Source organism: Onychomys torridus, chromosome 10, assembly GCF_903995425.1.
Source record: "Onychomys torridus chromosome 10, mOncTor1.1, whole genome shotgun sequence".
Taxonomy (NCBI): Eukaryota; Metazoa; Chordata; class Mammalia; order Rodentia; family Cricetidae; genus Onychomys; species Onychomys torridus.
In genome coordinates this window covers 67,129,153-67,142,110 of record NC_050452.1, presented here as the reverse complement: position 1 = coordinate 67,142,110, position 12,958 = coordinate 67,129,153, and the positions used below count along the sequence as shown (strand labels likewise).

The 12,958-nt window shown below is 34.9% G+C and overlaps 1 protein-coding gene across 6 annotated transcripts in view; it reads right to left on the bottom strand.

The window, feature by feature from the left end:
* Positions 1 to 12,750, bottom strand: part of Rab28 (RAB28, member RAS oncogene family) — a 209,072-nt gene extending 196,322 nt beyond the window's left edge. For all 6 annotated transcript variants that reach the window (XR_004946039.1, XM_036200442.1, XM_036200444.1 and 3 more), the window contains exons 1-3: positions 12,479 to 12,750; positions 8,225 to 8,321; positions 3,102 to 3,190 (exon numbers count right to left, since the gene is read on the bottom strand). Coding sequence is in view for 5 of the 6 variants with exons in the window: in XM_036200442.1 (XP_036056335.1) it covers positions 3,102 to 3,190; positions 8,225 to 8,321; positions 12,479 to 12,553 (261 nt within the window). In the remaining variant the exon portion in view is untranslated. The remainder of the gene's footprint in view (positions 1 to 3,101; positions 3,191 to 8,224; positions 8,322 to 12,478) is intronic.
* Between the last annotated feature and the right edge of the window lie 208 nt (positions 12,751 to 12,958).

The following is a 12,958-nucleotide window of genomic DNA, read 5'->3' as shown; positions in this document are numbered from 1 at the left end:
GACAATCAAAACTACACAGAAAAACCCTGTCTCAGAAAAAAAAAAAAAAAAGTAGCCAAAAGCAAACAAAATCCTGAAAGAAATTCTATACACTCTCACATTTTAAGCAATTATGTAACAATATAAAATATATACAGACTTAAGGATATAGTTGCATAATATTATGAATATAATAAGTTATATACCTGAGAATAGTTAACATATTTTGTGACTATCACAATACTTCCTTTTATATAAAAGCAATAAATTTTAAATAATTTAAATGACATATTTTACATGATTTAAAGTAAAGCAAAAATAACAGAATCCAATTCATGTATATTATTTTGTACAATTTTAAAGCAAAGAAGATAATTACTTTTTATATTATCTATCCCATGATGCATAAAGTACTTCTATTGTGTACCATAAACAAAGCTATTCTGGGCTGAAAAGACAGCTCAACAGATTAACCCACCACATAAAGGTGGAAGGCGAGAACAGACTCCACATTGTTCTCTGACCTCCACAGGTGCACAATGGCATGTGTATACACATAAGCACAATGAAATTAAAAACAAAAAAATTTTAAAGCTGCTCTATGTGACACACTGAGTCAAACATCACTAAAAGAGAGACATCTTAATTTTTATTAAAAAGAAAAAAAAGATATGTGCCCTATAGATATATTTTATGGGATAAAGAGGGAAAGATGTGTTGTTTTCAAACACAATTTAACCATTTTCATAAGTAAAACAAGGACTGTGGCTTTCTGCACCTCTCTGCATAGCTACTTCTCTTTTGCTTAATATCAATTTTAAACATAAAAGGTTTACTAAGAGAGAAAAGGGACTGAGGACGTAGCTCAGTGGGATAGCATTTGCCTTATATGTCTAAGGCCATAGGAATGATGCTCCAGCACCACAGAGGAAAAATAAATAAATAAACAGTTGCAAAAAGGGACCAAAAAGAAGAAAGAAAGAAAGAAAGAAAGAAAGAAAGAAAGAAAGAAAGAAAGAAAGAAAAAGAAAATCTAAGCTACAGCTTTAAAAAGTGCATGCATATAAACTATCAGGTCATATAATCACAAATATAAATGTGACACATAAGCAGAAAGACATTACAGAAGAAATAAGATAATGCAGAAAAGACGAAGAAGATAATCTGAGGAGACAAACTTAAGTGAAAACACCTGTCTCCAGAACCTTTCCAAATGATTCAGTACGCTGTCTGACTCATTTATACTTCCCAATATTTTGTAGAAAAGTAGATTCCATTTTCCATTGCAATTGATAAGAGCCAAATTGTGTAAGTAGAGTACTATCTTTATCCTACAGATTCATTTCGTTGACAAGAAACATAGTTTCACTTTAACCAAATTATACTTTCTTTTTGTTTGTTTGGTTTTTGTTTATTTGGCCTTTTTTGTGAGGGTTGGTTTTTTGAGACAAGGTTTCTCTGTTTAGCCCTGGCTGTCCTGGGAACTCACTCTGTAGACTAGACTAGCCTCAAACTCAAAGATCTGCCTGCCTCTGCTTCTAAGTGCTGGGACTTAAAGGCTTGCACCACCACCACTTGGCTCCAAATTAAGCTTTCTATACTTAAAACATCAAACTCCAATAAATAACTATGAACATTTAGAGATTACCCTCCTGTCTCGTGATGATGAAGAAGATGCACACTAAAACCAGAAGCAAAAGCAGAAATAAATAGTACATACACAAGTGCTATGTAAGAGCTCATTAAGTGCCAGGCACTTCTTCACTTGTCCACAAACATGCTACTTCAGTAGACAATGACATAAATAGCATTACTGCATTCCTAAAGTCTCTGTTAAAAAAATAAAAAGCAACCCACCAAAGCATTAAAATATTAATTATTCTTCACTGGATATCTTTAAAATGAAATAATTTCTAAAGTATTTTGCAAGCATGTATATTTTCTATTTAAAAACATAAACTATAACCAGAGATAATGGGTCACAGCTGTAATTCCAGCTCTTGGGAGGCTGAGGCAGAAGGGAACTGCCATAAATTTTAAGCCAGCCTACACTACAAGTGATTTCCAGGCCAGCCTGGGTCACAGTATTAGATCCAGTCTCAAAAAAAAAAAAAAAAAGACACAAGCATAAATTATATCCGTTACAAGCTCAAACTGCCAAAAAAATAAAAAATAAAGAACAGAAGCAAAAAGGCAATTATTCAAGTAACATTTCTACATATATTTTCCTCTGAAAACACACCTTACTATATTAAACTATTACATTACTCCATATACAAAATCATATCTATTTTTCTGGCGCAGAGTAAGGTTATGTATATTATTAGTTTGAATTATAATTATTCAGTAAGCCAATAAATACATAGGTCCAAATGATAAGTACATAGATGTCTTTTGTTCCTTCCAACTTAAAATGAAATACCCCTTCAATATTTTTCATTCAGTTTATTGATAGCAGTCATGTAACCAAATCACTGCATTTATTCAACTAATGACAGTAGTATTTAGTAAGGTAAGTATATGAAAGTTTTAAAGAGTTTTCCAATTCCCACCAAATCATTCCAAATGTAGTCTGGAAAGAATGAAACTAAAGGACTATCACATATAAAATTAATCTCTACATATCAGATAAAAATCAAATTAGCAGGCCAGGAGTGGTGGCATGTGCCTTTAATGACAGTACTTGGAAAGCAGAAGCAGGCAAACCTCTGGGTTCTAGGCCAGCCTGGTCCAGCCAGAAATACACAGTGGTATCCTATCTTGAAACAAAACAAAAAAATAAAATTAATAATAATAATAATAATAATAATAATAATAGCCAACTCTCAGAGAGATAGCACTGGTTGCTTTTCTAGAGGACACAGGTTCAATTCCAGCCCCCACATAGCAGCTCACAACCATCTGTAACTCTAGTCCCAGAAAATCTGATGCCCTCTTCTGGCCTCCTTAAGCACCACATGCATGTGGTACACAGACATACATGCAAGCAAAAAAAAAAAGCCATACACATGAAGTAAAAAGAAAAATTAAAACTCTGTGTTTCTGTGTGTATGATGTGTAACCACATGCTTTGTAAGGAAAGTATTTAAACTATTAGGATAATCACAGAACTCACGTCATACCTGTGCTCCATAGATGTATTTATCCAACATCTTGCCACCTATTGTTTGCCCTCCTATATCCCAAACTTGAAGGGTAACATTCAAATTTCCTAGAATATAAAAATAATACAAAATAGGAATATAAAAGACTAACAATCCAACAACTAAGCACAGAATCACAGAACACTAAGTAACAAGGATAAAATCTAATGCCAAGTTTATTCTAGAAGTTTACAGTCAGATATTTAAAACTGAAAACAATGTTGTCAAACAAATCAAAGTAGGGAAATTTTACCTCATATTTCTAAGGAAACATCTTAAAAATAAAATCCAGTGCCAGGCATGATGATATACTTCTTTAATCCCAGCACTCACAGGAGAATTTCTGTGAGTCGGAGGCCAGCCTGATCTACATAGTATTCTAGGACAGCCGGGACTACATAGTGAGACCCATTTCAGAAAACAAAAATAAAATAAATAAAACACTGCATGCATTAATTTACAAACTTAAGCCTTATCAAAATTAAATATTTTCAGAGACTAAATCAATATAAAGCACATACACAGAGAAAGAAAAATACTTTTAGAATACAAATGGAAGTTTTATAAACCAACCTACCCAATCATTCATTACCTACAAATTGTGCTGTCAGTTCTAAATTCTGTGTTCTAAAATGCACAGAGTAACAGACTATAAAAATGCACCCATAACTTCAACTCAAATGAAACTTTAATTTGAATGTCTATTATTACATATAAAGGTAAACATAATCAACAATTATGTTTTTTATATTTAATCTCTTAAATGTATGTTAGAGCTCTATGCAGAGTCCAACACACTACTTACAAACTAAGTATATTTCTAAACTTTGTGATTCATACCTGTACAGAGCATGATGATTAAAACAAAATTATTATGTGCCCTTCAAAGTCTTTATAATACAGTCTAATGTTCTTCCCCATTACAAGCATTAAAAAAGCATCCAAAAAGACTAGAAGGCAACCTTTGAAATTCATTTATGTATTTTGCAAAATATTGGCATGAATAAAAATTTATTATGCAAACTCTTCTCTCTTAACAATACAACTAATTATTAAACTACAAAAGTCAAAGACTATGTACAATATATATTAGTTGAACATTTCAAATGTTTTCCCCATATAAAATTATATAGTTTTCTCCAAAGTCTGAACTGGTACTTTCTGAAGGATTCCCAAATAGAAAATTTTTAAATAAAAATTTAGAACTGAAAAATGATCTCTCTTCAAAAATAAAACAAATTTTAAAAACCTGAGGTTTTAAACTAATATAAAACACTAAAATCAGAGAATGTCTGTTACACCATTTGACTACAGTGCTAGAAAGCAAGCACGGCAGTGAATGAATCACCAAAGTTTTACACTTCAATTTAGTTTGTGTGGACTTGTATTACAAGATTTCCATTATCTGGATGCAGATTTGTTCCATCTGCCACAGTGCAGAGACTTCCAGAGGAACATCCATTAGCACTAATGACAGCTACTGAAGTTTATCACCATGATCATTGCCACACACGCAGCTCCAATGCTATGAGTAAGGACAAAAATGTTCTTAAAGCTCTGTGAATTTGAAATCCAAATATCATAGATTAAGAATTGGCCAACAGATTGTACAAACCCAATTTCTTAAAATTCTAATTTTTCTAAACACTAAAGTTAAAATTGTCTTTTCAGATGCCATCTCAAATTAATCAGGTGGGACTATGCTACCTAGCTGTCACTAGAGATGTACGAATAAGGTTCTGAAGCCTGCAGCCAACAGACAGGAGTCTATTCATTTTACTTGCAAAACTGCAGTCCTCTGTTTACACCAAAAGACAGTGCTCACCAATAGTAATGCCCAGAGTAATTTTTGGGCCACACATGAATAATTACTAAGCGGTATTAAGTCCCATTCCCTAAAGACCCAATAATACCTGCTTCTTAACCTCACAACCAGATATGAAGCTTCCAACCCCTCTCCCTCTTCCTTTTCATTCTGATGTCCAGAGCCTCTCTGAATTACATAATTCAGGAACACTCTTCAATGTATGCTTCCAAATCCTGGTGACAGTCACTTAAGGACCTAGCTCAGATTCACTGTCTGCCACCTACATTTACATTCATGTATTGAAGGTACTTTTTAAATCTTCATCTTTCTGAATACATACTTTTTGTTATCAGCTTGCATTTTATTTTAAGATATAGATGCCAATAACTAAGAATTCCACTAGAATTATTAGTAATGCACAACTTTGCTTGCAAAGAACTAGCAAAAAATTACTGAGTTACGCCTTCAATGAGTAATATTGCATAGTTATTTCATATACTTAGAAAAATATTTTAACATCTACATTCCAATTTTAGACTTAGTAATACACAAAACTAAAAATAAAATGGTTACTTTCTACTTGAGGACCAAAAATAACATAAAGTTGTGATTCAAACTTATTTTCATTTAAGTATTTGTAGGAACATCATGTGATAGCCATTATACTTTCAATATAACTATAAAGCTATAGAAATATATTCATTTAATCAATGTAACATTTTCTAAAATTAAAAATCCATCTAAACCAAATTTCTAACAAAGAACATTAAACAAATTGTCAGCATTCTAATCTCAAATGCAAACTGCTATACAATCCCTGTCCTCTGTAAGAAATGACATATAACTAGAGAAAAGCTTAAATGAAATGGCATTTGTATTAAAAAGATAAAATACAAGTAAGTTGCATTTGGTATGAATCAAAGACACCACAAGGATTCAACAGTGACCTTGTATAAGTACACTTGGTGGCTTGGTTAATCTTACTTAAAGTGCTACATAGTCATGATGGAACTCAAAACACAAGACTGCCCATTGCTTGTGCCAAAGACTCAGAAATCCTTTTCACAGTAGAACGCTGTTTACTGGACTGTACCACAGCTTCCTGAAGGTATTTTGACTAAGGCTCTTAAGAAGCTCTATCAGCAGAATCTCTGACTAACAGATACACTATTTAAAGCAGCAAAATCTGCACAGTGGTTGCATCCAGACTATACAGCATACCAGATTGTGAAATACACTAAGATGGATGAGCACCAGCAAAATAATGCCCTTGAAAACTTGCACGAAGAAAACGTGAATATACAGAGAGGGAGTTTACAGCCCTAACAATGTGACTAAACTCATAACAAATATTAGGTTCACATGCTATGCTACATTACCATAAATTCCAAAGATGTTTTCTGTAATGTTTTAGTTAACAAATGCGATAAACACTAATCACACCTTAGACATCACAATGGATTGAAATTGGGGTTAGAGTATGCAAAGAACATATTTTACATATTAAATCTTATAATGTCATTATATCAAATCAAATATATTAGTTTTTCAAACTGAAATAGCTGTGATAAATTTTGAGTCCATTAAGTAGCTAAAAAACTATCTTCTAAGAATACATGATTATTTTTCTAGAACTCTGTTCATCAAACTTCATCAGGAAAAATAAAGCATATATTCATTAAAAGCATACATGCCCTAATGCCATGTTTAACCTAAAGTCTATGTCTAAATGTACTATAAATTTGTATTTTAAAACTATCAACAATACTCTGGTAAAAAAGTAGTCACAATTTTTGAACTGATAACATCATACAACAGTTCTGAAATGTCATATATATAAAATGTCCATTAACTAATTAATTGTTTTTAATATTAATATTTGGGTAGGTTTTTGTTCCTTTATTTCAGCCTTTCAACTAAAAAATTAGAAAATTTAAACAAAATTAATGAGATAAGTTGGTGATTTAACTATGTAATCATCCCAACAAAATAGCTGATAACAAAATACTGCATTGAGGCTCTCTGTATCCAACAACTAGCATCACTAAGACAGGCTTGCACAAAGACATTTTCAGTATACATGCTGCACAACTACTAACAACTGCTCTGAATGTGCAGCTAAAATGATACTTTAATCTTGAATACATGAAAAAATATATACAAATGAAACAAAGATACATACACTTCTTATTAATCCTATGAACAATAATTGAGTGATGGAAAAATTAGAATTTAGATTGGTTTCTCATGTTGTATCACCTAACCCAATTATTGTGACTGAGTTAAAAATTTGAATTGAGATCCAAATATAAACCATCACAAAATATAAGAGGGGTAACAGTAAAGAGATATAAAGCATATCTCCAAATACAAAAAACTCTATAAATTCCATAGGAAGTTAATAATAGATTGAGCATTTGAAAGGGGAACTAAATCCAATAATAATGAAACTTATTTACATTTCAGTATAGAAATCTGATATTGTAAGTACAATCATTTAATTCACAGAAATGAGGGTTATAGTTTATAAATTAGTCAAGATAACTACTTTTAATAAAATATTCAAAACATGTAATTTAATCATTGAAATTGAAGAGATACATTTTAAAGCTCTAATTGTACAGAAACTAATCTAAAACATAAACCACTATTTTTGTGTTATTATTTCCCTGTATTTCCCACAAAATGTGCTGCAACTGGCATCTAAATAGTTTCTTTGCATGGTGAACTGAAACATCATGAATGCTCAAACTGTATTTTTATGAGTGCCTAGGGACCCTAAATTTTAGTGGTCTATTAAATGCCAGCAATTTCATGCTGCCTTGCATAAAACAGCATTCACATATTAGAGCACAGAAGTTCCATAGCTACATTATACTTCTGTTCCAAGTTCCAAACAAACAAACAAACAAACAAAAAACTGAAGCAGAAGCTAATCAAAATAATATTTTTAAATCCTTTCAATCTTTTCACATTTAATTAATACAATAGCTGTCAACAAATGCATAGCATTGAATTTTTTAAAAGTCTTCTGGAATTTTATGAGCAACTACTGTTTATACTCAAAAAGAAAAACGCATAGTTGCTAGTAACTGCAATGGAATAGGGAAATGTATAAACGTTTTCTTACCCCATGGACAATATACTCTCATACTTGATGCTAATGATAACTAATTTGTTGTACATAGTCCTGTGAGACTTATGTAACCTCATAGGTAAGGTTTTAGTCTCTTACCTAGAGAGGTTGTTCTGTGAGTGAGACTTAAGCAATCTTATAAGTTTTACAGTCTCTCACCTGGTAAGGTAATCCTTCTCAAAAAGAAATCCAGTCCTACAGTCTGCTTGTACTGTTTTCCAAAAGTCTCTTGAGCAAAACACGTAGCTAAGGAGGTCTAAAAAATAAAAATAAAAATAAAAAAAATGGATGCACAGAATAGAAAAATTAATTTCTTTTCTTAAAAAATATAAACTTATTAAGTAATCTTAACATTTATACACTAAGTAATCCAACAACTAACCTTCTGCAGCTCTAATTAGTTACAAGGGTAGAGACACACTCTCACCAGGAAAATATCACCTGCCTACAACCAGCAGTGCTAACAGTAGACTAGTCTGTCAGTTAAGAGTTCATTAAGTCCCCTGATTTTCAAGCTCCTTCTTGATGGAAATTAGACTCTGAGAATTGTAAATGGGCACTAAAGCAACAATATGATTAAGATCTGAATTTTACATATTGCTTCAATAAAAATTTCAGAGAACTCTTTAAAATTTCCTTCTAAGGTTAAATGTCTGGGGGGAGTTGGACCATTAGCTAATTATAAGCAGCACTGATTAGGGAAGAGAAAGCTATTTGTAGGATCTTTCTGTTTTCCTATAAGAAACGTTGTGAACATTTTTCTCTCTACTTAAGATAGTAAAAATAATTATACAGAATTGCCATGATGATATGTACCATTGAGATAAAAAGGTTAGGATTATGAGATTAGCAGAAAGCAGGCAAAATAATATCCTCTATCTAAAGATAGTGCTAAAAAGTCACAAGATAGTGGAACAACAGATACTCATGTACTTTTTAAATAAAGCTCTAAGTTCTACTCAAGGACTCCAGGGCATTATTTAGAGAGTCATTTCTTATCAAAACAAAAAATCCTAGCAACAACTGAAATAACTCCAAACTCAGAATGAAGCATTTCGAATGCACTGCTCTTACTTCAAAGTCTATCAAATCCCAAAGGAAAGAAAGGAGGTTCCACTAAGCTTCAGGACAGGTTGTACAAGTTAAAAAAAAACAACAACTTGTTTTATTTTAAAAGTCAAAATATAACGTCAACTAGTAAAATAAAGAAAACTAGGATAAAGCTTCCAAGATAGCTCATTATAGTTGATTATGATAAAAGAACAGCAGTTCTAGGACACTTGGCCACATTTCAAGTACTTTTAGCAAGGTGAGTTAAATTTCTTTTATACAAAGGCCATATTTTTCCCACAAAGGACAATTTGCACACTCTAACTCCAAACTTTTTAATATTCCAATAATGTACTTATAATAAATTTCTAAGATTTTGCAACAAGTATTCATTGAGCAATCCCACATGAAAAATATCCAACTAGACATTTATAAATAAACTCACTACATTTATTATATCCTTGAAGTATGTAACAGTATCAAAATGAGAAACCAGAATACAAGAAATAAGCATTTGTTTTTTTAAAGATCTTTTGGTTTTCAGTCAGCTTTAATTATTTCCTTGAGCCTGGGGCTCAGAAGTCTAGAGAAAAACACTACTACCCTACAGTACTGCAAGTATTTCAAATGTTTCACATCTGAATGGTTGAAACATTTAAAAGTCAAGGAAAAGCAAGGCACATGTAACAGCATAATGTTATTTGAGATTTTTTTTCACTTTCATTTAAGATTCTCAAATTTATTATTTTTATATTCATTAATATTCAGAAATGGACCTAACTGCAAGTGGGAGAGCACAAAGCCAGGGAAGAAACAACAAAGCAAATTTTATTTTAAAAATGAAATGAAACCTAATATTTCATTTACTAATAAAATATATATTTGCAAAAATTCTGAGTAAAGTTCTTTCCTTGTAACCAGGACTTCCAGATTTTAAAAGCCCTGCCCTCAAAAATCTGAGGCAAACATAAAGCCTCAAAATCACAGGATTTTCAAAAATAAACTGTTGAGTGTCAAGGTCATAAGCCACACAGAGTATTAATGCAGGTTCTTAAATCATCTCACATTTTGCTGTAAGAACGGAGAATCACCTGGATCTGTAGCAGGCACTTCCTTCCTCTCCAGTGCTCTACCCTGAGTGTCATTTCTCATAGTCAATGATTTATCACGTTACTGTATAAATACTCTTCTTAAAGTGAACAACCAGCCACCATATCTGACACATTTTTATTTGATTACTGATATACATACATACAGGGTATTTGTGTTGGTTTGGGAAATATTCTTTAGCCAAACTATATATTTACTAACACTGAAATGATACCAAAGAGATATCACTGTATTTATTATGACATCAAAAAAAGTTTTGCTTTAAAATTTTTAAGAAAATGTGTAATTAAATAAAAAAATATTAAACAGAACAGGAAAAACATAAAAACACGTGGTATTAGAGGGACAAACCACGCATCTTTTTCAGAACTATTACTGGTCTTCCTTCCCAGTGCTATTCTTTGTTGCTTCTGCCTGTGGGTATAAAAATGCAGAAAACTCAAACAACACAAAAATGACAAAGAGTTAAATCAGGACACAAACGAGAACGAAAATGAGGCTGAGTTCCATAAAAGAAAGAACAGTAAAAGAAACAGAATGAGAATTGTGGTGTTGATCTGAGAGCTGAACTGTTAAAGGGAAAAAAAAGTTTGCTGTATTAATAATGGAACACAGCTAAAGTTCAGCAGTTCATTTCAGAAAGTATATAGCAGGAAAAGTTATGACATTTTAATCAAGAGGATAAAGACTGAGTCTGAGCACTGCAAAAGATTACTCATTCTTCAGTACTGAATGATAACCCTAACTCAACCACACAGAAAAGGAAAATAATTATGCATTGTTCAACATTGGAAAGAACTTTGAACAGATGAAAGCTAATTACAATAAACTAGCAACAAAGGCAAAAATAATGTATGAATGGCTAAATTTTTTAAATATAGATATGAAACTATGAATAAATTTCAGCATGTATTAAATATTGGCAGATAAATGAGCAAAACTTTAAAGAAATATGATCAAATATTAACTATTTTAAATATTGGATGAAATATATTCAAATTTTAAATATAAAAATAAATATACTATGTAGACTTAATGGGTAATTTGGGGGGGTCTTTAAGATAATGTATTAGTATTATTTAGTGTCATGGTCTTAAGTATAAAAAGCAAGCTCAGTTGTTCATTGAATTTACGAGATAAAAACACAATGTGTCCTTCAAAAGAAAAGCTAAGTAATGGACCCTATTTTAAAAAAAATCTAATTTTTGTTGAATGAAAGTTTAGAAATAATGCTGATTTATAATAATTTGCTTATTCAGAAGGTTTAAGTGCACAATATTTCATTCACTTCCTAAAGAGAAGCAGTCAAGTTCTGTTCTTTGCACAAAAATAGAATCACATTCAATTTTTTTCTTCATGGTCGTGCTCTACAGCAAAGTATCCTGGGAAAACAAGAAAGGGATTAAGAGAAGACTCCAAATTTTGCGGGAAAAACAAAAACCTCCCGTAGCGGCCCTAGGAACCCACATTTCAGAACCAAAGCACGAAAGCGTGTGCGCAGCTTGCTTCCAGGAATGATAGATATAAAGGCACTGCTGAAACCAGGTCCCACTACACCAGTCACTGATGCGAGAGAGCAGTTCCCTAGGAAGACTCAGGCTGCGCAGAGGGGAGAAAAACTTGAGCTATCTTCCCCCAAGAGTACGGTGGCTTTAACTGGAGTGACTGGTGTGAGGGCGCCCAGACAAGGGTGCATCACTTTATTTGGGAGGTAAGCCCCCATCCCTCTCCCTAGCGAGTCCCAGGCAATGTTCATCCCATTTCAGGAGTTCACAACTTTTGGTCAAGAACTGCAGTCTAGGTGGTGAGGGTCCACTCTCCCGCGCGCGCCCATTCATTCAAGCAACCAACGGTCACAGGCAGAGGTCCTAGTGTCCCCCAGCATCCTGCCCACCACGGGAGCTCCATAAACAGCTCCTGAATGAACTGACAGGTGCCAAGGCCGGAACTAAAGTGGAATAGGACACTAAAGGGGCAGCTAGGGCGTGCGGAGCGCATGGGCCTGGGCATCGTCACGGTCCGTGTGGTTTTGCAGTGGCCCATCCCAGGAGCTGGTCACGCCTGGCGGGCGGCGGGCACGCGCACAGGGCGCAGGCGCAAGGCAGGCCGCGGCCTCAGGCCAGCCAGGCCAAGTCTTCGGGACCGCTACGGACCAGGCAGCGCTGGACAGCGCTCGGCTCCCCAAGGCCCTGCCCGGCCTGGCCACACCGTGGTTCCTGCAGCCCAGGGCGCCGGGCCTGCCCCAGGACTGACCTTCCCGGAGGTGCCGTCCCCCAGCACGACGATTTTCAGTTGCCGGTCCTGGCTCTCCTCCTCAGAGTCTGACATGGTGGTGTCCCGGGATGCTGGCCCGCCCCCAAGGTGGAGGAAGGAAAGGAAGAGGCCTCCGGGGGCGGGGGAGAGGAGGCCAGCGGGCAGGACGAGCGGGACCCCCGCCCCGGCGTCTCCTCAGCCCTGAAGGGACTCAGGGAGAATCACTCACCGGCCGCCATCTTGCCCTCCTCCCCACCCCCGCGGGGCTCCGCCCCCAGGAAACCCCCGCCCCCGTGCGTCACTCGTGACACGCCCCGCCCCCGGCCCAACCACCACGCTGCAATGGGGGGAGGGAGAACGGGAGATACCGGCTGGGTGTCGCGGTGTGCCCGCGGGGGACATTGGCTAGGAGACAGAAGCAAACATGTCTTTCGAGGGAAATCGAGCCACACTGGAGCAGAGTAGCTCTCAGGCGTTCTG